Source organism: Loxodonta africana, chromosome 22 (assembly GCF_030014295.1).
Source record: "Loxodonta africana isolate mLoxAfr1 chromosome 22, mLoxAfr1.hap2, whole genome shotgun sequence".
NCBI classification, from domain to species: Eukaryota; Metazoa; Chordata; class Mammalia; order Proboscidea; family Elephantidae; genus Loxodonta; species Loxodonta africana.
The window spans coordinates 29,158,207-29,185,280 of NC_087363.1; the positions used below are offsets into that span (position 1 = coordinate 29,158,207).

Genomic DNA, 27,074 nt, shown 5'->3' on the forward strand with positions numbered 1-27,074 from the left:
AATTAAAGTTAAAAGGGGGTGGAAGCGTTCCTATATTGCAAATATTCTCTGCTCATTGAGAAGAAGATTGGTAAATTCCAGATACCAGATCGTATTCTGTCGTAAAAATCAAAAAGGCTGGCTTGTATTCTTTTCTTTAAAAAACAAAACAAACCTTTTTTTAAAAACAGAATTGTATAATACACATATTGAGAAATGTACAGAAGATAAAGGTAACAAATGGCTCAGTTATTACAAAAGTGAATTTCCTTATAACCAATGTCTAGACCAAAAAATGAAACATTGTCAGCACCCTAAAAGTTTCCTTATGGCCCCTCGCAATGACCACTTCTCCCCTGCTACCCACATGGAAGCAAGCACTGGCCTGGCTTCTAAGACTGGTCTAGTTTTGCCTGTTTTTGAATTGTATACTGTATTTTATGCAAATACGTGCTACAAGTCCCCCCCCTCCCAAAGGCAGCTACCCCCTGCAAGGTATTTTTTAAGTGGGCTATGTTAGCTTTTTTTTACAGCAACATGTTGGCACAAAAACGTGTAACACATGCGTTATTTGTGTAAAAATACGATAAATGGAAACCATACAGTCTGTATTCTTTTGTGCCTGGACCCTCTTAATAAGATAGTTATGGAATTTCATCCACATGGTTGCATATATCTGTAGTTCATTATCGTTGCTGTATGGTGTAACATTGTGTGACTATACCACAATTTATCCATCTTGTCATGGGCATGTGGGTGATTCCCAATTTTGGGCTGTTACAACTAGAGCAAGGGCACCTATATTGTGGAGGACACCTGTTTGCATTTCTGTTGGTTATATACCTAGAGTAGAATTGCTAGTCGTAGGGTCTGCATACATTCAGCTTTAGTAGAAACCACCAACAGCTTTCCAAAGTGTTTATACCAACAAGGTATTCTTGCTATTTAGCATTGTCAGTTGTTACTTTTTACTGCTCTAGTAGCTTTAATTTGTACTTCCCTGATGACTTTCGTGTTGATTGACATTTGAATATGCTATTTTGTGAAGTGTCCAAGTATTTTGCCCATTTTTGGGTTGTCTCTTTCTCCTTAAAGTATAGAAGTTCTTCATGTGTTCTGTATATGAGTTCTTCGTTAGATACATGTATGGTGACTATCTCTGTGGGTTGCCTTTGCACTGTCTAAATGGTGTCTTTGTATGAACAGAAGCTTTTACTATCATGTGTTTTAATTCTATGTACATCTAATTCCCATAAGTCGTTATACTTTCATCTATTGTTTTAACAATGATTCCTTATCTAGGTTTACGTACATATTTACCTGAGTTGTTGCTCTTCTTTCCTTCCTGCATCTCCAAGTTTCTATCTGTGATCCTTCTATGTTAAGAACATCCTTTATCAGAGAATGAAGAACACCAAAGACAGAATAAAAATATTAGCCCTAGAGACAGAAAGGGCCACATAAACCAGAGACTCCATCAGCCTGAGACCAGAAGAACTAGATGGTGCCCAGCTACCACCAATGACTGCCCTGACAGGGAACACAACAGAGAGTCCCTGACGGAGCAGGAAAAAAGTGGGGGTGCAGAACGCATATTCTATTAAAAAGATCAGACTTAATGACCTGACTGAGACTGGAGGAACCCCAGAAAACACGGCCCCCAAACTCTTTTAACCTACAACTAAAAACATTCCTGAAGCCAGCTCTTCAGAAAAATATTAGACTGGACTGTAAGACATAAAATGATACTCGTGAAGAGTGTTCAAGTAGATACATGAAACTAAATGGGCAGCTCCTGTCCAGAGGCAAGGTGAGAAGGCAGAAAAGGACAGGAGCGGTTGAATGGAAGCAGGAAATCTGGGGTGGGAAGGAGGAGTGTGCAGTCACATTACATGGAGAGCAACTAGGGTCACATAATACCTGTATAACTTGAGCTGTAAACTTTCACTTAAAGCACAATAAAAATAAAAAAAAGGAAAAAAAATCCTTTGTTATCATTTTATTTAGTGCAAGTATGCTGGCGATGAATCCTCTCATTATTCATTTGAAAATGTTCTTATTTCCCTTTTATTCTTGAAGCATATTTTGACTGAGTATACAATCTTGGGATACCTGGTGGTTAAGAGCTCAGCTGATAACCAAAAGGTTGACAGTTCAAATCTATCAGCTGTTCCTTGGAAACCCTATGGGACAGTTCTACTCTGTCCTATAGGGTCGCTATGAGTCGGAATTGACTTGATGTCAGCGAGTTTTTTATCAATCTTGGATTGCTTGTAATTTTCTCTCAATACTTTGAAGATACAGTGGCTTCCACTGTTTTTACAGATGTCAGTCTAATATTTCCCTTCAAAAGTATTTTGCTTTTATTTTTCTGATCGATTTTAAGATTTTCTCTCTTGGGTCTTCTGCTGTTTTACTATAGTGTTTTCCTTTTATTTATCCTGCTTGAGGCACATTGAGCTACTTAAATCTTGTGTCTTGATACATTTTATCAGTTTTGGGAAATTCTTAGTCAGTCTTGCCTCAGATATTGTTTTTGCCCCAATCTCTCCTTTCCCTGCTTCTGAGAATCCTTGTGTCTCCTTGTCTCTTACCTTCTTTTCTGTATTTTTTCCCTTTTTGCTCTCAGGGCTTCATTCTTGATATTTTCTTTAGACCTGCTTTATAGTTCATTGATTTTCTCTTTAGCTTTGTCTAATTTTCTGTTAAAGCCTCACTTGGGTTGTTAATTTAATCATATCTTTAAATTCTAGACTTGCCATTTTTAAAAAATAATTTTCAGTTCTCTGCCAAAATTCTTAACCCTGTCTTTTAGTTCCTTGAACATACAGGTATTTTAAAGTCTGTTCAAGTAACTCCATTATTTGAATCTATTGTGTATTTCTTTATATTGTTTGGTGTTTCTCTTCATTTTCATTTATATTAATTTGTCTCCCTGTGTGCTTGGTGTAGGAGCTGTGGTGGTTCAGCGGTTAAGCAAAAGACTGGTGGTTCAAACCCACCAGCTGCTCTGTGAGAGAAAGATGTGGCAGTCTGCTTCTGTAAAGATTACAGCCATGGAAACCCTATGGGGCTGTTCTACTCTGGCCTATAGGGTTGTTATGAGGTGGAATTGACTCAAAGGCAATGGCTTTGGTTTGGTTTTCTGTGCTTGGTTATTTTTCTTTGAATTTTTATTCTTTGTGTATAAAAAACTTATAAAATTTTGAGGCACAGAAAGATGGCATCTTCCTCTAGAGAAGATCTATGTTTGCTCTGTCAGGCAGCTAGGAGGACTAGCAATCTGGGATTATCAAAATCCAGTTTCAAGGATTAAGATGCCATGAACCTAGAGTTTAGTTCCTATCATGGCTAGTCTTCTTTTGGTTCACTCTTATCTTTAGGATGTAGCCTTTTAGGGTCTCATATCAAAGTTTGGGAATTTTACCTGAGCCTTTTCCTTATTTTTTGTCCTCTATTCCCTGGTGACCAACAGAGGCACTGCCTAGCTCCTCGCCCTCTTAGCTCTTCCCATATTGGCAGAGGCAGCCCTTGGGGAAACTGGTTGCAAGTGCTGACCTTCTTCTCTGAGTTTCTTCTGGAGATGGGCCCCATGATTCCCCACTGCATTGTTGGCTTTCTGATACCCACAGACAGATTTAGAAATGATATATATGTGTATATATAAATACATATAAATATATAGTCTAGTTGCCTTCAGCAGGAGGGTTTGTGTGAACTCCTTAATCTGTCCCCTGGAAATAAAAGTCTTAACTTGTGTTCTTAATGTGGCACTGTTAGAATATTTAGTTTTAGGAGAGATGTACAGTAGTTGTTCTGCCTGGCTACTGGTACTCTAGAGCGTCCTATATAGTTACAACTTGACCACTCATTACCATTAACGATTTTCTATTTTTCTTAGTCATCATTCAGTCTAGTTGTTAGCTTTTATTGATTTTACCTCCAGTCTATCCACATCCCTCCACTGCCACGGTTCAGACCATTATTAGCTCTTTCTAGACTACTCTATTCGCCTCCTATGGTCCCCTGCACTCCATTCTGACCCTTTGTGATCTATAATAGCTCCATACTCAAAAATGAAATCTGTGTCAATTCCCTGCTGATAATTGGTGACTCCCATTGTATATCGGACAAAGCCCAATTCCTTTGTAATCAGGGACTCTAGTTAGATACCAGCTCATCCCCATCCTCCCTTGCTCTCACACATAGTTAATGCTCCAGCCGTACCTAACCACTTACATTTCCCTGAACCTTTGTAAATACTTTCCTACTCCCCTTGTGTGAGACCATTTTACCTTGTTATCCTTCATTTACCAAATGTCTCCCCTGCTGTATTCTGAGCTTCTTATGGAAAAGAATGGCATTCTCTTCATCTTTGTAAGGGCCTGGCTCGTATGTGTGCTTTGAACCATTGGTTGAGCCTTTTTAAGATCGTATTAGGCATCCAGATCATGGGGAATTTCCTTCATCTTGGAGGTCAGAATTATGTGTAATGTAGAGAAAGTGTAAGCACGGTCTATAGCACATCTCTCTTTTCCATAATAACCCATTTTTGCCTTTTATTTTATTTTAATTTTCAGCAAGCTTGTCAAAGATGAAAGTTACCTTATCAGCTTTGGATACTTGTGAGACTTCTTTCACGCCTTTAGTAGTCATAGAACTTGCTCAGGATGTGAAAGAAGAAACCAAAGAATGGCTGAAAAACAGAATTATTGCTAAAAAGAAAGATGGAGGTGAGTAAAATAAATATTACTCAGACTTAATCATGCTTAGCGACTAAATATGTATTTAGAAATGTGTTTCACAGTTTTCTCATTGATGTATTTTATTTATTAATGCCCATTTCTTTGTTCTTTGTTATTCATCTAGGACTTGAAACAAGGTATTAAATCAACATTAGACTCCAAGTCCCCATTAGGCTGTAAGCAACATGCATAGCTTTGTTCATAAAACTGAACTTTGTGCCTAGTAGAGTACTTGCATAGTAGGTGCTTAATAAATATTTGTCAAGTGAATGAACAAGTATCTATTGAGTGTTCTTTGTGTAGTGCCACCAAACCCAACCCGTTGCTGTCGAGTCTGACTCATAAATACAGTCTTTGTCTGCAAGTGATGCTGTTAGCTGCTGTCGAGTTTGCTCGAGACTCACGGTGACCCCACACACAATGGGAAGAAATGCTGCCCAGTCCTGCACCATCCCTGTGATCAGTTGTGGATTGAACCATTGTGATCTATAGGGCTTTCATTGGCTGGTTTTCTGAAGTAGATCACCAGGCCTTTTTTCATGATCTGTTTTAGTCTGGAAGCTCTGCTGAAACCTATTCAGCATATCATAGCAACATGAAGGCCTCCACTGACAGATGGCTGGTGGCTGTGCACGAGGTACACTAGTTGGAAGTCAAACCTGCGTCTCCGACATGGAAACCACCAATGCCCTCACTGTCGGGTGGGGAGACTAATGCCAGTTCCTGGAAATTTAAGTAATTATTAAAAAAAGTTAATAGAAGAGCTATCACAAAGCAGTGTATGATACTTACAAATGAATCATATGCAACTTTCTGTAAAAGTAGAGGGGGAAGTCAGATGACACTTTGGTGATGCTTTTTGGGTTGATAAGGGATGACTTTATAAAAGAAGCCAAAGTTTAGCTCTTTTGAAGGTTGACAAAATCTGGTTAGAAGGTGGAGGACATTAAGCAAATGCTTGTGTAGAAACAAACACCACCTTAAACTTTACTAAGCAACTGAACACTGGACCAAACTGAAATAGACTCTTTTTAGAAAATGTTTTGACTGAAAACTGAAGTGGTTTCTTAAAACTAAAATTTTGAATCAAAGTGGAATCTGTACATTTTTCAAACAATTGGACTGAAAGGAAGCTTAAAAACAATAGTGTCTGCTTGTTGGAACCTGAGGCATGTCACCAGACTCGGGTACCTTCTTTAGAATTCCCATAATGTAAGGATGTTTTAGCGTGTTAGAGTGAGAGACTTCAGTCTGTTCTCAGTCAGCTTTTCTGCTGATTGTGTGCCTTTAGCTGGGACACACAGAACAGGGAAGGAAGGCACAGCTATTACACTGCTTAGAAGATCATAAAAGAATTTTCCAAAAAAGTGTTCTAGGACTTCCAGGTAAAGATAGTGGATTTAACACTCATGTTTGCTTTTACTCTTTTCTAAACCCCTATTAAAATGACAATAAAAGGATTAAAAAAAAAAAAAAAAAAGAGGAGGTGGGACATAAGCCCACATTGACAAAGAAGAAAGAAGATACAATAGCAACAAAATTTTGGAATCTAGAAAATGGATGAGTAGTAATTGACTGCTCAGACATTGACTTCTCAGACCTGGGGAAGTCACATCTTGAGTTGGCGAGGCGTGGGGGAGTTGAGACGCACTTTGGTTTCCACTGCAGAATTCTCCCGAAGACTTGGGAATTAGTGACAATGCGAGCTTATGAAAGTGGGAAGAAAGCAATATCAAGAAAAATGGAGGATTGGCTGAGATTTATTTAAGAAGTAGTTAGATCGCTGAATCCCTTCTGTATTCCACCATCCTAACAGAAGACTCAGAGTTTATTCTTTGGAGATGATCCGTTGCATGATTTTATGACATGGAGGCTCAATGCACAGAATATCATTACCTCTCCCCAATCCCCATCCCGCCATTCTATCCCTAATTCAGCTTTGTAATGCTAACAGCCAAACTCAAACCATCTAGGAAGGTGATTGAACAATCTTTCTCGGAGGAATCTGACTGAAGACAAAATATGGGGGCAGAAGTCAGGGGGTTGTCCGTTAAAGGCTACCTTTGACCAACTGCATCTGAGCCCTTAGAACTTCTATTTAGCCTCTTAGAGCCCTGTCTTAAACATGAGTAAACAATGAAAGATCGCCAAACATCTAAGGAAAATCTAACATGAATGAGAAAGCTCATACTATACCAGCAAGCAAGCAGATAAGAGCAGCCAACTATTTAGAAGAAGAAAACCAAAAGAAAATTAGAAATCTCAATTTTCAGAGTTAAGAGACGATATAACATCTATGAATTAAGAATAGAATATTATAAAAATAATCATTTAGGAAAAAAAGCAGCTCTTATAAAGTGGAAACGTGAAAGCAAAACTCAGTTTGAGGGTTAGAAGATAATGTTGACAAAGTCTCCCAGAAAGGTGACTAAAAAGATACAGAATTGGAAAATATGAGAGAAAAAAGGAAGGAAATTAAAGGACTAGTCTAGGAGGTACGTATCTGAGTGAAAGGAGTTCTGGAAAGATAACAAAGAAAAATGATAGGAAGAAATCATCGAAGGAAAACTCATGCCATGTATTTCCAGATTTAAAGTGTCCACCCAGTGCCCAGCATTGTGGATGAAAATGATGTATCGTTAGAAAGTTTCAGAACCCTGGGGACAAGAGATGCTACGTACTTCCAGAAAAAAGAAAACAAGTCAGATATAAAAGATCACACTTCTTAACAGAAACAGTGAAGCTAGGAAGCAGTGGCATAATATCTTCAAAATTCTGAAGGACAGTAGTTTTCAATCTAGAATTTTGAACCCTGCCAGACTGTTGGCAAGGTTCACGTGAGGGTAGAGTGAAGAGAGATTTCTCTAAGATGATGTTGATAGAATAGCTTTCATCTCAGTGCATCAAAGGGAGGTTTAGACAATTGGCCGAGAACTTGGGGGGCTTGAATTATCAATAACTACATAATAAACTAAGCAAGTGATAAGACAGTCAAGGAAAGCACAGAAAAGGAAAATCATAGTATGCTGTAAGGATCAGCTATAAATAATGTATATAGTCTTAATAACATAAATACTGACTAATAATGAAGCTAAGACTAGGAAAAAGGCCTGGTGATCTACTTCCAAAAATTTCTATGAAAACCTTATGGATAGCAGTAGGACATTGTCCAATATAGTGCTGAAGGGGAGGTTGGGAGGCACTCAAAATATGGCATCATATTTGATAAAGTAGAGGGTCAGCAAAAACAAAGGAAACTTTCAATGAAATGAATTGGCACAATAGCCAAAACAATGAGCTCACACATATCGAAGATCATGAGAATGGTCCAGGGCTGGAGAACATTTCATTCTGTTTTACATGGGTCACCATGATTTAGGACACGGCAACTAACAAAAACGATGAAACCAAAACAATGATAACTATCTAGTGAGAATGGAATGATGGAAATGGTGCATAGAAATGCTGAGGATGGGGAGAAAAGAGAGCTTAATTCTCACCTATTTAAGACCTAGGACTGAGAAATCTAGAAATAGCTTTCTAAGCATCTTATTTGGTGACATGAATGCAAGTAACAGGAATAACCTGAACAGTTCGAAAGTGGTTTCCTCTGGGCAAGGTGAATTGTGGGGAGGGAGAAGATGGGGACTGCTCTTTTACAAAACAAGATATTGACAAATGGTGTTTCATAAAGTTTATACCAATTTATATTCCCCTAGAAATACCCGAGAGTACCATTCCCACATTCTCACTGCATCCATTTGGGTTTTCCAAGCAAGAGATGCCAGGATGGGATTTGATGCATAAGAGATTTATTGAGGGAAACACTGGTGGAAAGTTAAAGGGGAAGAGAGCAGGAGTAGGCAGGGAGAGCCGTCACTGTGCTGCTGGTCTGACACCTGTGAAAGGAGAGAGGGAAGGAAGAAGGGTTGAATAGGAACAGCCTCAGACCACAGCAGAGTTCTGAGAAAGTCTTGGCCAGGCCCAAATGTTGCCATAGAGAAACCCATGTTGAGCAGAAGTAGCCTTGGTCCAGTATCGCCTCCCTTCTCAGCCAGTGGCTGGGAGCAGCTGGGAGAAGTGTGGCATGAGTGTACATCAGGTGGCATGAGTGTACATCAGATAAAATGTGCAGCATCAGGAGACTGTCAGGCAGCTCTGCTCCTTGCAGCCGATTCTCTTGAAGGGAGAGTTGAGTGGAGTGGGGCACCTCTGTGGCTGCCATACTCATCAACCTAGTTTGTTATCAACCTTCTGACCTATGCAGTGTGAGAAGTAAAAAACAGTATATTGGTATAATTTTAATTTGCATTTATCCTAATCTGAGTGACGTTAAGGTTCTTACATTTAAGAGCCATTTGTATTTTCTGAGAATTGAACATATTTTACTTTTTATTAGTTTTTTACACTATACTATAAACTACCTAAATATTAGTGGCATAATATGTTAATATTAATATTTTAGTCTACTTGGTAAGTACGATATAAGTTCTGCTCATTATCCTGCCACCATCTAATTAATATATTCATAATTCCTGTCTGCCCTTTCTACAGGGTAAATAGTAAAGAAATGTACCTTTAAAAGCTTGATGTGGGTAGATATAAAAAGTTTGGGGAAAAAAATCCTTTTTTCTCCATAATCTTTTAAATAATAATTACACATACAATATCAAATCATAACATCTTTGATTAATGTTTTTGGAAACCTATTTAAGAAAAATATCATTAAACCTAATTGAATGTAGAAATTTACAGGGAAAAAAATCATTGAAAAATTGCATTGCTTTTTATTATTTTTTTAGTAATGTTTACAAAGATTGTTATAGTCTAATGTGTATTACGTTTGTGTTTTTTTCTCCCCTGGAAATTTCATTTCAAATTAATTTTCTTAAATCTTAGATTCTTATTTTTATATTAAGAAACTGTATCCTCTTGTTCCATATTTTTATTCAGTATAATTTTATACCTGGGGCTAATAAATGTTAGATTATTGTCTCAGGTCCACTTTTGATTTGAGTGACTTGCAAGCCATGTATTACTGCATTTTCCAGTTTTTCATTTATTAAAAAAAGCTGTAAAGGTCAATGATAAAAAGGTGACCATCCCAATTAAAAAACTGGCGAAGGACTTGAATAGACATTTCTCCAAAGAGGATATGCAAATGTCAATAAGCACATGAAAAGATGTGCAGTGTCATTAGAAAAACACACATCAAAACCACCGTGAGAAACCACTTCACCCCCATTCCAAACCCAGTGCCGTTGAGATTCTGACTCATAGCGACCCTATAGGACAGAGTAGAACTGCCCCATAGAGTTTCCAAGGAGCGCCTGGCAGATTTAAACTGCCTACCTCTTGGTTAGCAGCTGTAGCACTTAACCACTATGCCACCAGGGTTTCCAATTAGGATGTCTATTATCAGAAAAATGGAAAATAACAAGTGTTGACAAGAATGTGGAGAAATGAGAACCTCACGCATTGCTGGTGAGGAGGTAAATGGTGCAGCTGCAGTGGAAATCAGTTTTTTCCTCAAAAAGTTAGAGCTACCAGATGACCCAGCCATTCCATTCCTAGGTATATACCCAAAGAATTGAAAGCAGAGGCTCAAACAGGCACATGTTCACCAATGTTCATTGCAGTGTTATTCCCAATAGCCAAAATGTGGAAACAGCTCAAGTGTCCCTCAATGGAAGAATGGGTAAACAAAATGTGGTGTATATTACAATGGACTGTTATTCAACCATAAGGAGAAATGAAGTTCTTATGCATAGTTTAACCTTGAAAGCATTATGCTGAGTGAAATAAGTCAGATACAAAAGAACAAATACTGTATGATCTCACTTACATGGAATACCTTGAACAGACAAATGCATGGAAACCAAAGCTTATTGGTTCCCAAGGGCTTGGGGATAGGGGAAATGGAGCATTATTGCTTAAGGGGTACTGAGGGGCTATTTGGAGTGAAGAAAAACTTTTGGAAATAGCGGTGATGGTTACACAGGGTAGTGAATGTAATTCATGTCACTGAATTGTACACTTAAAAATGCTAAATGTTTTCTTCATATATTTTGCCACCATAAAATTAAAAAAAATAAAGCTATAATGAACTGCCATTCCCCAACTTACTTTGATTCTTATTTATTTGGAAGATTTAAATTGTTAATATAATTTCTTTTCTTTCTACTGAAGTAGTAACATAATAATATAGTTTTCCTTTTTTTAAGCTTTTATGTTTTTCTAAAATTGTGCTTATCTTTTCTTTAAAGGCGCCCAGCTGTTGTTTAGACCCTTGTTAAATAAATACGAGAAAGAAACGTTAGAAAATCAAAACTTATATCTTGTTGGCGCTTCCAATATTAGATTGCTACTGGGGGCAGAAGCACTGGGCTTGGTAAAAGAGTGCAATGATAACACCATGAGAGCCTTCACATATGGAACCCGACAGAACTTCAAAGGTTTTGGTGGTAAGTCCCTCAATTCTTTGTTTCTGGCTGAATCAATTTATCAGGGGTCAGCAAACTTTTTTTTAGTAAAGAGCCATGTATTAAATATTTTAGGCACTGCTGGCTATATGGTTTCTCTGGCAACTATTCAACATTGCCATTGTAGAACAAAAGCAGCCTTAAGCAATAAGTAGACAAACGAGGGTGACTGTGTACCAGTAAAACTTTATTTACAAAATCAGGTAGTTAACCACATTTGGTCCATGGGCCTTACTTTGCCACCCTGGAATAGATGAACGTAAACTAGGACAAGGTAACTTATTATTCTAATTCTTAGAATGGTGAATATTCATCAACTTTTTATAGAAAAATCTTATAAATCTTAAAATGGAAGAAACATATTCTATTCAGTGTCCTAGAATCCTCATTTCCTGAATTTTCTGGCTCCTACTGAGTACGGTGGAATAACTGACTCAGTTCCAGCCCAAATGGGGGGTTCTGGAAAAGATCAGATTCTGAACACTACTGTGAACACCAAGGTGGCTGTGATATCAGGGTACGAGTTTAATTTCAGAATCCAACTGGTCCCTTCAAAGGCCTTCAGAGTTATAAGACATGATTAGACTTCTTCGGGCTCACCCTGGATTTTTTATACCTTAGTGAATAAATGATCAAGATGAAATTCACCTCATGTGCGAGGATTCACCTGTCGAAGAGCTATAGTATTTTCTTATCAGACTTCATATTCTCCCTCATTTATGGAAGTTATGTTTGACTTCAAAAGGGAATGGTCTGGGTTTGAGCGTTCAAAGGAGGAGAATTTGTCATATACACAAACTTCTCCAATTACATCCCTGATTAGAGATACTGTTAGAATTAAAGAATATATTGCATTTTGTTCATTGGTACTTAATGAGATCAAGCAAGTGTCTGCTGTTTGGATGTTTGTACCATGTTATGTATAGGCAGCCCCCAGTTATGAATGTCCGACTTACATACAACCCGTATTTATGAACCAACCCCCGTCAAGCCTATTATATTAAAAATTCGAGGTACATACAATGGTTTATAATAACAAACACTTGCTACTTTGTGACACGGATCAAAACATTATTATTACTACTATATTTTTATGTTAAAGATGTTTTAGTGTATCTGGAAGTATTTCTTTAATGTTTTTTATGCATAGAAAAGTAACTATAATGCTATACACTAAGACAACGTTTGACTAACTGACATTAGATACGAACGTACCTAACTGTTTCTACTACTACAAATTCTACTTAAAGACAGATTTAGGAAAGGAACTAGTTTGTAATTTGGTGTCTGCCTGTAATAACTATTGCTGTAATGGAAGGATTGTATTATGTGAAAGTATGACTGAATTTTCTATTCTCATCAAATATTTAAGGAGCTTTATGTTGTATTTGATTCATCAATTTTATACTTTGCTTACTTATGCTAATTGTTTACATTATTATTTCCATAATCCCAGGCAATTTGAGTATTATTACTTAGTTTTTACTTTGACATTATTGCAGAGAAAATAATTCAAATTTTTTGGCTTAATTTTAGATGACAATGATGATTTCCTCACAATGGCAGAATGTCAATTCATTATCAAGCATGAACTTGAAAATCTTAGAGCCAGAGATGAAAAGATGATCCCTGGTTACCCCCAGGCAAAGTTGTATCCAGGAAAATCGTTATGTAAGTCATCATATCAACCAGTTTTATGAATACCTCTTCTAATGCAATTATTTTTTCTTAGAAGCCCTGGTGGTGCAAAGGTTAAGCGCTTGGCTGCTAACAGAAAAGTTGGTGGTTTGAACCCACCTAGCGGCTCTGCGAGAGAAAGACCTGGCAGTCTGCTCCCATAAAGCTTGAAGTCTACAAAACCTTATGGGGCCATTCTACTCTGTCGCATGGGATCCCCCATGAATCGAATTCGACTTGATGGCATCTAACAATAATAACAACAGAAATAAATAACAAATTAAACCTGAAACCTGTTGCTGTCGAGTCGATTCTGACTCATAGTGACCCTATAAAACAGAGCAGAACTGCCCCATAGATGTTTCAAGGAGTGCCTGGTGGATCGAACTGTCGACCTTTTGGTTAGCAGCTGTAGCACTTAACCACTATGCAACCAGGGTTTCCAAATAACAAATTATAGAGGCTTAATTTTTTTTTTCCTACTGAAAACGTTAACCATCTTTATAATAACCTGTTTTTTCACAAACGTATCTTTTGGTTTTTGAGCTTTATCATATTGCAGCTTTAAGTCAATATGTTCTCTATTTCAAATTTCTGAAGATTTTAAAGTATTCTGTTAGCTAGGAAATACATTGTCAAAAATTAGCAGTTTATATTGAAATTTTGAATTTCAGTTTAAATCATAAGATTTTACTTAATTTCTTTGGTCTTATATTATATCTGTTTTCACTTACATTTAAAACTTTGATTCTTAAGAACATTAACAGAAACTCTGGTGGAGTAGTGGTTAAGAGTTTGGTTGCTAACCAAAAGGTCGGCAGTTCGAATCTACCAGGGGCTCCTTGGAAACCTTATGGGGCAGTTCTACTCTGTCCTACAGGGTTGCTATGAGTCGGAATCGACTCGACAGCAACGGGTTTATTTATTTATTTTTTGATAACATTAACATAGTTACTAATTTGCCTTTTCTTACAATATACATAAAACGGCTTGAAAAACTATGCTAATTTTAATATCAATGATATAACTTCTGAAGTGTAAGATTTCTTTCTACTTTTTTTTTTCTTGTATATATGACTAATGTCTTACTGTTTTTTAAAGATTTGGTAGAATCCCTGTATGAAATCATCTGGCTCTAATATTTGTGGTTTAAGTCTTTGGATAGTTTTTTCTAAATCATTTATGGAAATTGGTTTGTTTAGGCTTTCTATCTCTACTGAGGTCAGTTTGGGTAAATTTTATTTTTATAGAGAAGTATCCATTTTATCTAGGTTTTCAAATGTATGTGAATTGATTTGTGCAAATTTCTCTCAGGATCTTTTTCATTCATTCACTTTAATGATTATTTCCCTCTTGTCATTATTTTATTTATGCTCTCTCTTTTTTCTTACATAGATAACTAGTGATTTGTCAATTCTGTTTACTTTTTTTCCCTCCCTGTTTAATTTACTTATTAGTTCTACTGTGTGTCTGTTTCCTAGCTCATTAATTCCTGCTTTCATCTTTTTGTACTTTGTTGTAATTTTTCTTTCTGAAATGGGTTAAACACCCATTCACCTTGTGTTCATTCTTTTATTTTTATTGTTAAGTACTTATTTAAGACTTTGTTTTTCTTTGACCATTGCTTTAGCTATACCTCATAAGTCCGATGTATAGAAATTCTGTACTTTATTTTGTATTTCCTTTTTTATCTAAGAGTTATTCAATAGTTTTAAAATTTCCAGGTAGAAGGGCCCCTTTAAAAAATTATTAATTTCTAGTTTTGTTGCATTGTTTCAAGGAATGATGTTTGTATAGTTGCTTTTTAAAATTTATTGAGGTTTTTTTTTGTGTGTAATGTTCTGTATGTATTTAAAAAGAAGGCGTATTCTTTAGTTTTAGGAAATGAAGTTTGATATATTTAAGACCTACCTCATTGATCATATTGTGTAGGCCTTCTATATCCCTTATTATGTTTTAATCCATGAGTCTTATTCATGCTGAAAGAGGGAAAGCTGCTTACTCTTAGTGTGTTTCTGTTTCTCTTTGCTTCTCTTGTAGTTTCTGCTTAATGAAAATTTCTGCTGTGGGGTTTTTGTGCATAGATACTCACAACTGTTATTTTGCCAATGTGTATTGTAGTCTTTTGGCATTATGAAATGTCCTCCTTTGTCTCATTGCGTTTTGGCATGATTGGCACCTTGTGATCCTGGCCTTATTTTTGTTTGCATTTTCCTAATATACCTTTGCCCATCCATTAATATTTTGACTTTCTTAATCATATTGTTTTAGGTGTATAGAACACACCACAGAAGTAGGTTTTGTTTTATGAGTTGTCTAAAAATCTTTTAATAGGTAAGTACAGCGCATTTGCATTTATTCCTACAATCAATCTATTTGGTCTCAGTTTTCCCATTTTATTTAACGATCTTTTTATTGTATAGATATACAGTCTTTCTCTACGTGGTCCAGATTTTTTTTTTCTCTTAAAAATTTTTAATATTTAGGAAGGTTTTTACTTTTGCTCTAATACTACTCTTATAGTAATAACTTTGTATACTCACTGTTAGTTCTCTACTATGAGCAACAATATTTGCTAATAATCTTTCTACTTCTCCCTTTTCCAACCTAATTTTAGTCAGTTTTATTACTCTTAGTGTTTATCTTTGGATTCTTAAGTATATATTGGTTTCAGTTAGCTTATTCTACTTTTATCTTTCTTTCACTCTTCATGCTCTTTCTCTCATTCTTTTGTGTGTATGTATTTTCTACATTGTCAGAACATTTGACATGACATACTCTTCTACTTTATTATTATTGTTTTTTTAATCTTAGATCTCCTGTTGAATACATCCAATATTGGTAAGGTGTTTCTAATCATCCCTTATTTGGATGAAGCTTATCCTTTAGTAGATTTCTTAGAAAGGACTCATGGATGCAGTAGCCCCTTGGTTCTTTCATGTTCAAAGTATTTTTTCCCCTGTGCTTTGATATTTGAAGGGCAGTGACTGGATAAAAGTCTTTGGCTCACATATTTTTTCCTCTGGAGTCTTGCAGATGTTGCTCTTTTCTTTCTTGCATTAAATGTTGCTGTTGAAGTCTGCTGGCAGCATTGTTTTCTTTGTTTTTTAAATGTCTTGGCCTTTTAGCCTCAAAGCCCATGGAATTTTTTTTTTGTGTGTGTTTGAAGTCTAATAATTTTACTAGGGTATGTCTTAAAGATTGTTTTTCTTGGTAAAATTTTTAAGTACATGTTATACCTTCAGCATGCACATTCAAGTCTTATTTTATTTTGTAATATTTTGGGGGACATTATAGTTGTAAATGAAGTCCCTGGGTGGTGCAAACAATTAAGCACTTGTCTACTAGCCAAAAGGTTGGCAGTTTAAACCCTCCCATAGGCGTCTCGGCAGGCAGGCCTGGTGATCTACTTCTGAAGGATCACAGCCTTGAAAACTCCGTGAGGGCAGTCCTACTGTGCACACCTGGGGTTGCCCAGAGTCAGAATTGACTCCATGGCAACAAACAACGACAACATAGTTCTAAACTTTAGTTGTTTCATTGCTTTTTCTTCTTCAGGGACTCAATTTACATGTGTTGGATCTTCATTGCTCATTTTCTGTATCCATTGCTTTCCGTTGATCCTTTTTACCTCTTTATTTTTGTCTAATTTTCTTGGCTCTTCTCATTTCTAACCTCTCTGTCTTTCTCTGTTTTTCATCACAGTTGGCCTGCCTTTGTTTTAATTTAGCCTTTGTTTCTGAGATTTTGTATTTTTCTGTGAGAACTTTTCCTGAGTTCTATCAGTTCCCATTTTATGTCTTCTGTTTGTTTGCCCTCTTCTCTTCTTTCTCTTGAGGTTCTTTGATATTTGAAATCATTTTAAATTAACATTGGAGTGTCATGTTGCAGTTTTCCCCTCCTTTGTGGCTAGATTTTTCTGATGGACTTTCATCTGCTGGAAGTTTTTATTCACGTTTTCTGTTTCTTCTTTTCTTTTAAGTATCTTCATATGCATGTAGACTTTTAATTTTCTTATCACTGTTTCGATGTTTAGGATATTCCAGTATCATCCATTATCATGAGAGCCTTTGGAATATAAAGGAGAGGAGTTTAGATGGCTTTCTGGGTCAATGACAGGCTTCCTCTCCCATTACCATACTAAAGGCATTTTTAAAACCAAGTAGCGTCTCTCCCTGCCACCTCCTCACCCCCATGGGAGTTTTTGTTTGTCTTTAAAAAAATTTTTTTTAATGCTATCATCTTATCACTTTTTCCCTTCTTTTTCTTCACCATGGGGTACTATCTCCAAGGACCTCATTACTTTCCAAGGTGTTTCCCTATATGTTCCCCAGAAGCAGTACTTTCATATGTCAGCCATTTCTTCTTTTGTGCATGTTCCAAGCTCTTCCTTTCAACTCCTCATGTTGACAGTGCTCTGACCCATCATGTCACAAACCTGTTCTCACAGGTTCCCACCAGGGGAATGGTGATAAATCCTAGTTCATGTTATCTGGATTTTCTGTACCACTAGGACCCCTCCAGGAGTCCTGGGTGGCACAGACAGTTAAGCACTGGACTGCTAGCTGAAATATTGGTGGTTCAAACCCACCCAGAGCTACCCTGGAAGAAAGGCCTGGCCATGTTTTTTCAAAAGGTCATAGCCTTGAAAACCTTGTGGAATGCAATTCTACCCTGCAACACATGCAGGCACTATGAGTCATAATTGACTTGACAGCAATTGTTTTTATTTTGGCGAGGGGATTCTTTTTTAAAATTTTCGTTGTGCTTTAAGTGAAAGTTTACAAATCAAGTCAGGCTCTCATACAAAGATTTATATACACCTTGCTACATACTCCTAGTTGCTCTTCCCCTAATGAGACAGCACGCTCCTTCCCTCCACTCTCTATTTTCGTGTCCATTTGGCCAGCTTCTGCCCCCTCTGCCCTCCCATCTCCCCTCCAGACAGGAGCTGCCCACATAGTCTCATGTGTCTACTTGATCCAAGAAGCTCACTCTTCACCAGTATCATTTTCTATCCCATAGTCCAGTCCGATCCTTGTCTGAAGAGTTGGCCTTGGGAATGGCTCCGGTCTTGGGCTAACAGAAGGTCTGGGACCATGACCTCTGGGGTACTTCTAGTCTCAATCAGACCATTATGTCTGGTCTTCTTATGAGAATTTGAGGTCTGCATCCCATTGCTCTGCTGCTCACTCAGGGGTTCTTTGTTGTGTTCCCTGTTGGGGCAGTCATTGGTTGTAGCTGGGCACCATCTAGTTCTTCTGGTCTCAGGTTGATGTAGTCTCTGGTTTATGTGGCCCTTTCTGTCTCTTGGGCTCATAATTACCTTGTGTCTTTGGTATTCTTCGATCACCTTTACAGCAGGTGGGTTGAGACCAATTGATGTATCTTAGATAGCTACTTGCTAGCTTTTAAGACCCCAGATGCCACTCTCCAAAGTGGGATGTGGCATGTTTTCTTAATAGATTTTATTATGCTAATTGACTTAGATGTCCCCTGAAACCATGGTCCCCAAATCCCTGCCCCTGCTACGCTGGCCTTCGAAGCATTCAGTTTATTCAGGAAACTTCTTTGCTTTTGGTTTAGTTCAGTTGTGCTGACCTCTCCTGTATTGTGTATTGTCTTTCCCTTCACCTAAAGTAGTTCTTATCTACTGTCTAATAGTGAAAACCTCTCTCCCTCCCTCCCTCCCCACTCTCATAACCATCAAACAATATTTTCTTCTTTGTTGAAACTATTTTTCGAGTTCTTATAATAGTGGTTTCATACAATATTTGTCCTTTTGCAACTGACTGATTTCACTCAGCATAATGCCTTCCAGGTTCCTCCATGTTATGAAATGTTTCACAGATTCATCATTGTTCTTTATCTATTCATAGCATTCCATTGTGTGAATATACCATAATTTCTTTATCCATTCATCCATCATTGATGGGCACCTTGGTTGCCTACATCTTTTTGCTATTGTAAACAGTGCTGCAGTGAACATGGGTGTGCATATATCTGTTCATGTAAAGGCTCTTATTCCTCTAGGATATATTCCAAGGAGTGGGATTGCTGGATTGTATGGTACTTCTATTTCTAGTTTTTTAAGGAAGTGCCAAATCGATTTCCAAAGTGGTTGTACCATTTTACATTCCCACCAGCAGTGTATAAGTGTTCCAGTATCTTCACAACCTCTCCCAACATTTGTTATTTTGTGTTTTTTGGATTAATGCCAGCCTTGTTGGAGTGAGATGAAATCTCACTGTAGTTTTGATTTGCATTTCTGGTGACGGGGCTTTTTTTTAGGACCCCTCTGCCCTTCTTGTTTTTTTGCACAGCTCCTGTTGGGGTTCCTCCACCATTCTAGGCTGTAGTCTAGAGCTTTTTGGGTTCTTGGGTCTTTATTGCCTGGATTACATGTAACTTGGCTTTTGTAGTCTTCTCTGTCTCTGAGTTAGTCTGTAAACATACGTTATAGATGTATTTACTTGCTTTCCTTGTTGATCTGCATGGCTTTTAAGAAATAGCAGGAAATTTGAATATAGGTGGTTGTCATTGTTGTTTGTCCTCATTTCCACTCAATCTGCATATGTCTTGATGCTGATTATTTTGTATCAGTTTTTTTTTTTTTGATTGGACATGTGTTCTTTCAGTGCATAGATTAAAGATTACCATTATTTCAGGAAAGTTTTTCTTCAATTGCCTTTGAAGCTTTGGTTGTATTTAATCTGTTCTAGTCTTCAGGGATGCCAATTATATATATGTGGACTCTCTGGTGTCTTACATTTTCTCTGTACTTTTTTTTTTTAAGTCTTTGTTCTTGCTTAATCTTCTTAAGCTTGGTTACCATTTTCCCTGACTTTGTTTTCAGCCTTTTTGTAGCTTTTATTATAACTTTGTATCTCTGTTTTCTTTTTTGCTTACATTGTTTTCTGAGTTTTGCCTCGCTAGGCTTTCTTAGTTCTTCTTTGAGTTTTAATTTCAAAGGTGCAGTATGTGCTTTAATTCCTTTAATTTCATGAAGAGTTTCACAGTTTTTCATTGCTTGATGCTGCAATAGTCTGTTGTTTCTTTCCTGCCTTTTGTTTATAATTATCCTTTTTTTCCTTGTATTATTATTAATAGTACCATAGTTTTGTGCTAGTTTCTTTGTGATTATTACTTATTTTCTAATGAACCCCCAGTTTTCCCAGACTGGCTGTTTTTGGAAGCATGTGTGTAGGTTAGGGTGGGGGCAGAGTGCAAAGAATGTTTTCAGACACAGTTGGGTACTGAATCAGATAAAATACAAAGTTGTCTAAGGTACTGTCTTGGTTAGTAATGTAAACATCCGTATTTCTCCCTTTCCACCTGCATTAATCAGACTAGCTTGTGGAAATCACTGCTTCCATCTGTGTGTTTCTGTGTGGGTACGACATCTGGGTTATGACTGGGATAGAGAAAAGAGTGGTTATGCTTTTTCATCTGACGGGACTCTGAAGCAGCAGTTTTCTAATGCTCCTGGCAGCTTCAAAGAGAGAAATTTTCATGTAAAAGAAAACTTGAAAGAAATATGTAAATGTATTTCTCTTGGGTGTGTAGGTATCCAGTTTGGTGCCCTGAAGCTATACTAAAAATAACTTCCTCGCTGACAGAACAAGGTTTTTATAAACAAGGATTCTTTTATTTAAAATACTAAATATTTACTATAATTTTAAGTTGTATGTATTCGTACATTTTATCATTACAAATAGTTTGTAATACTAAATATTTTGTACTAAACAATAAAATCATCTCAATCATGCTCATTTGAAAACTGAGATAAGAATTGTATTTAAGTTGTCAAAGCTAGATTTTAAATTATGTGTTATTCTGTTTCTTGATGATTTTGAAAATGTGATCCTCAAAATGCTGTTATATTTTAATATTGTTTTAATTTTATATAAATGTTCTGCTGAAGAAATGGTGTATATATAATTATAAACTGCTAGCTACTTTCAAAGTGCAAAATTCAGAACCACTAAAATTTAGAGTCACTTAAAATGCTAGATTGTAGTTAAGTTAATCCACAGAAGTAAACAGGAAGGCTTATTTTAGCCTTTAAATTTTGTGTTGCTGTTGTGGGAACCGCCCTCTTAAGCAGCTTCTTCTCTGAAGCTGATCAGAAGAGACTTTCACTGGCTCCGTGTGATCCCGTCTGCACCATGGGAGCTGGCAAGGGCTTTTATGAGAAACACTCTCCATTATCTTAGGTCTAATTTGACTTTAGTTTTATATACAATGGTTATAAATTGATCTGCCGCAATGTCGTGTTTTGACTGTAGTTGTTGTTGTTGTTGGGTGCCGTCGAGTCAGTTCCGACTCATAGCGACCCTACGCACAACAGAACGAAACACTGCCCGGTCCTGCACCATCCTCACAATCGTTGTTATGCTTGAGCTCATTGTTGCAGCCACTGTGTCAGTCCACTTCGTTGAGGGTCTTCCTCTTTTCCACTGACCATGTACTTTACCAAGCATGGTGTTCTTCTCCAGGGACTGATGCCTCCTGACAACATGCCCAAAGTATGTAAGACGCAGTCTCACCATCCTTGCTTCTAAGGAGCATTCTGGTTGTACTTCTTCCAAGACAGATTAGTTTGTTCTTTCGGCAGTCCATGGTATATTCAATATTCTTCGCCAACACCACAATTCAACTCTTCTTTGGTCTTCCTTATTCATTGTCCAACTTTCACATGCATATGATGCAATTGAAAATACCATGGCTTGGGCCAGGCGCACCTGAGTCTTCAAGGTGACATCTTTGCTCTTCAACACTTTGAAGAGGTCCTTTGCAGCAGATTTGCCCAATACAATGCGTCTTTTGATTTCTTGACTGCTGCTACCATGGCTGTTGATTGTGGATCCAAGTAAAATGAAATCCTTGACAACTTCAATCTTTTCTCCATTTATCATAATGTTACTCATTGGTCCAGTTGTGAGGATTTTTGTTTTCTTTATGTTGAGGTGTAACCCATACTGAAGGCTGTGGTCTTTGATCTTTGTTACTAAGTGCTTCAAGTCCTCTTCACTTTCAGCAAGCAAGGTTGTGTCATCTGCATAACGCAGGTTGTTAACGAGTTTTCCTCCAATCCTGATGCCCCGTTCTTCTTCATATAGTCCAGCTTCTCGTATTATTTGTTCAGCGTACAGATTAAATAGGTATGGTGAAAGGATACAACCCTGATGCACACCTTTCCTGACTTTAAACCAATCAGTATCCCCTTGTTCTGTCCGAACAACTGCCTCTTGATCTATGTAAAGGTTCCTCATGAGCACAACTAAGTGTTTTGGAATTCCCATTCTTCGCAGTATTATCCATAGTTTGTTATGATCCATACAGTCAAATGCCTTTGCATAATCAATATAAACACAGGTAAACATTCTTTTGGTATTCTCTGCTTTCAGTTAGGATCCATCTGATATCAGCAATGATATTCCTGGTTCCACGTCCTCTTCTGAAACCAGCCTGAATTTCTGGCAGTTCCCCGTCGATATACTGCTGCACCCGTTTTTTAATGATCTTCAGCAGAATTTTGCTTGCGTGTGATATTAATGATATTGCTCTATAATTTCCACATTTGGTTGGATCATCTTTCTTGGGAATAGGCATAAATATGGATCTCTTCCAGTGAGCTGGCCAGGAAGCTGTCTTCCATATTTCTTGGCATAGGTGAGTGAGCACCTCCAGCACTGCATCTGTTTGTTGAAACATCTCAATTGATATTCCATCAATTCCTGGAGCCTTATTTTTTGCCAATGCCTTCAGAGCAGCTTGGACTTCTTCCGTCAGTACCATCGGTTCCTGATCATATGCCACCTCTTGAAATGCTTGAATATTGACTAATTCTTTTTGGTATAATGACTCCGTGTATTCCTTCCATCTTCTTTTGCTGCTTCCTGCATCATTTAATATTTTCCCCATGGAATCCTTCAGTATTGCAACTCGAGGTTTGAATGTTTTCTTCAGCTCTTTCAGCTTGAGAAACGCTGAGCATGTTCTTCCCTTTTGGTTTTCCATCTCCAGCTCTTTGCACATGTCATCATAATACTTTATTTTGTCTTCTCGAGAGGCCCTTTGAAATCTTCTGTACAGTTCTTTTACTTCATGAATTCTTCCTTTTGCTTTAGCTGCTTGATGCTCAAGAGCAAGTTTCAGAGTCTCCTCTGACATCCATCTTGGTCTTTTCTTTCTTTCCTGTCTTTTCAGTGACCTCTTGCTTTCTTCATGGATGATGTCCTTGATGTCATTCCACTGCTCGTCTGGTCTTCGATCACTAGTGTTCGATGCATCAAATCTATTCTTCAGATGGTCTCTAAATTCAGGTGGGATATGCTTAAGGTCATATTTTGGCTCTCGTGGACTTGCTCTGATTTTCTTCAGTTTCAGCTTGAACTTGCATATGAGCAATTGATGGTCTGTTCCACAGTCGGCCCCTGGCCTTGTTCTGACTGATGATATTGAGTTTTTCCATCGGCTCTTTCCACAGATGTAGTCAATTTGATTTTTGTGCATTTCATCTGGCAAGGTCCATGTGTGTAGCCGCCGTTTATGTTGGTGAAAGAAGGTATTTGCAATGAAGAAGTCATTGGTCTTGCAAAATTCTATCATCTGATCTCCGGCATTGTTTCTATCACCAAGGCCATATTTTCCAACTACTGATCCTTCTTCTTTGTTTCCAACTTTCGCGTTCCAGTTGCCAGTAATTATCAATGCATCTTGATTGCATGTTCGATCAATTTCAGACTGTAGCAGTTGATAAAAATCTTCTATTTCTTCATCTTTGGCCCTAGTGGTTGGTGTGTAAATTTGAATAATAGTTGTGTTAACTGGTCTTCCTTGTGGGCATATGGATATCATCCTATCACTGACAGCATCGTACTTCAGGATAGATCTTGAAACGTTCTTTTTGACAATGAAGGCAACACCATTCCTCTTCGAGTTGTCATTCCCAGCATAGTAGACTATATGATTGTTCGATTCAAAATGGCCAATACCAGTCCATTTCAGCTCACTAATGCCTAGGATATTGATGTTTATGTGTTCCATTTCATTTTTGATGATTTCCAATTTTCCTAGATTCATACTTCATACATTCCAGGTTCAAGTTATTCATGGATGTTTGCAGCTGTTTCTTCTCATTTTGAGTCATGCTACATCAGCAAATGAAGGTCCTGAAAGCATTACTCCATCCACGTCATTAAGGTCGACTCTACTTTGAGGAGGCAGCTCTTCCCCAGTCATCTTTTGAGTGCCTTCCAACCTGGGGGGCTCATCTTCCAGCACTATATCAGGCAATGTTCCGCTGCTATTCATAAGGTTTTCACTGGCTAATGCTTTTCAGAAGTAGACTGCCAGGTCTTTCTTCCTAGTCTGTCTTAGTCTGGAAGCTCAGCTGAAACCTGTCCTCACCCCCCTCCAACGTGTCTGTCAGTTTGTTGTACTGTGGGGGCTTATGTGTTGCTGTGATGCTGGAAGCTATGCCTCTGGTATTCAGATACCAGCAGAGTCGTGTTTTGATAGATTTCATTAAGTAGCTAGCAAATTGTTTCATTGTCAACATGATTTTGAGATAGTTAGGTGGTGCTGTGGGCTGTGCGGTTTAGGCTCTTCCTCCTTCCATCGAGTGGCAAGCACAGTAGAGAACTAGAAATTGTTATATGTGTGTTTTAGTTGTCCAGCATTCATCTTGATGGCCATACCATTTCAGGTTTTCCCTGTGAGCTAAGATCTCGTTACACCCTCAGACCCTACTTTCTCCTATTGGTTCCTAATAGTTAATAGTTATGCAAATAACCTTATTGACTATGCAAAGGCATTCAACTGTGTGGATCATAACAAACTATGGACAACATTGTGAAGAATGGGAATTCCAGAACACTCAATTGTGCTCACGAGGAACCTGTACATAGATCAAGAGGCAGTTGTTCGGACAGAACAAGGGGATACTGATTGGTTTAAAGTCTGGAAAGGTGTGCGTCAGGGTTGTATCCTTTCAGCATACCTATTTAATCTGTATGTTGAGCAAATAATCCAAGAAGCTGGATTATATGAAAAAGAACAGGGCGTTAGGATTGGAGGAAGACTTGTTAACAACTTGCGTTATGCAGATGACACAACCTTGCTTGCTGAAAGTGAAGAGGACTTGAAGCACTTAGTAATGAAGATCAAAGACCACAGCCTCCAGTATGGATTACACCTCAACATAAAGAAAACAAAAATCCTCACAACTGGGCCAATAAGCAACATCATGATAAACGGAGAAAGGATTGAAGTTGTCAAAGATTTCATTTTACTTGAATCCACAATCAACATGGAAGCAGCAGTCAAGACATCAAAAGACGCATTGCATTCAGTAAATCTGCTGCAGATGACCTCTTTAAAGTGTTGAAAAACAAAGATGTCACCTTGAAGACTAAAGTGCACCTGACCCAAGCCATGGTATTTTCAATTGCATCATATGCATGTGGAAGTTGGACAAAGAATAAGGAAGACCGAAGAAGAATTGATGCCTTTGAATTGTGGTGTTGGCAAATAAAATTGAGTATACCATGCACTGCCAAAACAACGAACAAATCTGTCTTAGAAGAAGTACAACCAGAATGTTCCTCAGAAGCAAGAATGGCGAGACTGCGTCTTACATACTTTGGACATGTTGTCAGGAGGGATCAGTCCCTGGAGAAGAACATCATGCTTGGTAAAGTACATGGTCAGTAGAAAAGAGGAAGATCCTCAACGAAGTGGATTGACACAGTGGCTTCAGCAATGAGCTCAAGCATAACAACAATTGTAAGGATGGCGCAGGACCAGGCAGTGTTTCGTCTGTTGTGCACAGGGTCGCTATGAGTTGGAACTGACTCGATGGCACCTAACAAAAACAACATGCAAATAACCTAATGAAATATTTTCTTTAAAGAGAGTAATTAAGGGATCCAGAAATTATTTATCAACTGTACTCTAAAGAGTGTTATTATTTACTTTAGATTAAATCTCTGTCTCATAATGTCTATCAAATGATTAACATGTTTTGATTGATGGAGAAGTGAAACATCTCATGATTATGTCTTTAGTATTATATACTTATTCTTTTGAAGTCCATCGGTGGTGCAAAGGGTTAACACGCTTGGTTGCTAACCAAAGGTTGGAGATTTGAGTCCATCCAGATGCACTTTAGAGGAAAGCCCTGGCAGTCTACTTCCAAAAAATCAGCCATTGAAACCGCATGGAGAACTATCTATATGGGATCAAATTCAACAACAGCAATTTGAAAGATTCAATAGGAAACTTAGGGGGCAATGAGTTTATATTAATAGGGGAGGAACAATTTGGAAAAGAAGGGTGAAAATGGTTATGCAACTTGAGGAATGTAATCAGTGTCCCTGAATTGTACATGTAGAAATTGTTGAATTAGTTTATGTTCTGCTCTGTATATTCTCAACAATAGTAACAACAACAACAAAAAAACTAGCTACATAGAAATGAAAAAAAAAGAAAAGGAAGCCTTACGGAGCACAGTTTTATTGTGACACACATGAGATCGCCATGAGTCGAAATTAATGGCAACTGATGGTGGTAGTTATTCTTTTGAACATGGTGGTTGAATATCTTCTGTATATAAGGGATAGATTAGGGTAGTCAGATACAGTCTGTTTTCTAAATTCTTTAATTGGCCTTATAAGAATGATGGAATAAATGCCAATTATGTATCATGTAGGAGACATGTGCATACAAAGGTTAAGCCATTTATACACACATACACGTATATATGTGTATACATATACACATAGGTTCCTGGGTGGCGCAAACAGTTTGCGCTTGGCTAGTAACTGAAAGGTTGGCTGTTCAAACTCACCCAGTGGCACCATGAAAGAAAGGCCTGGCAATCTGCTTCTGTAAAGATTAAACAAACAAAAAAAAACCTAAACCCGTTGCTGTCAAGTTGATTCCAACTCACTGGGACCTTATAGGACAGAGTAGAACTGCCCCAAAAGATTTCCAAGGCTGTCATTGTTACATAAAGCAGACTGTCACATCTTTCTCTCACCAAGTAGCTGGTGTGTTTGAACTGCTGACCTTCTGGTTAGCACCTGAGCACTTAACCACTGAACCACCAAGGCTCCTTCTGTAAAGATTACACCCCAGGAAAACCCTGTGGAGCAGTTCCACTGTGTAACACATGGGGTCACCA

At 37.7% G+C, this 27,074-nt stretch overlaps 1 protein-coding gene across 8 annotated transcripts in view; it reads left to right on the forward strand.

The window, feature by feature from the left end:
* Positions 1–27,074, forward strand: part of ANO10 (anoctamin 10) — a 229,651-nt gene that overhangs the window by 16,503 nt on the left and 186,074 nt on the right. For 7 of the 8 annotated variants that reach the window (XR_002785703.2, XR_002785704.2, XM_003409925.4 and 4 more), the window contains exons 2-4: positions 4,560–4,712; positions 10,991–11,188; positions 12,743–12,877. Coding sequence is in view for 6 of the 8 variants with exons in the window: in XM_003409925.4 (XP_003409973.3) it covers positions 4,574–4,712; positions 10,991–11,188; positions 12,743–12,877 (472 nt within the window). In the remaining 2 variants the exon portion in view is untranslated. Of the gene's footprint in view, positions 1–4,559; positions 4,713–5,277; positions 5,362–10,990; positions 11,189–12,742; positions 12,878–27,074 lie in introns of those variants that run through there. The other variant, XM_064274716.1, reaches the window with a different exon arrangement.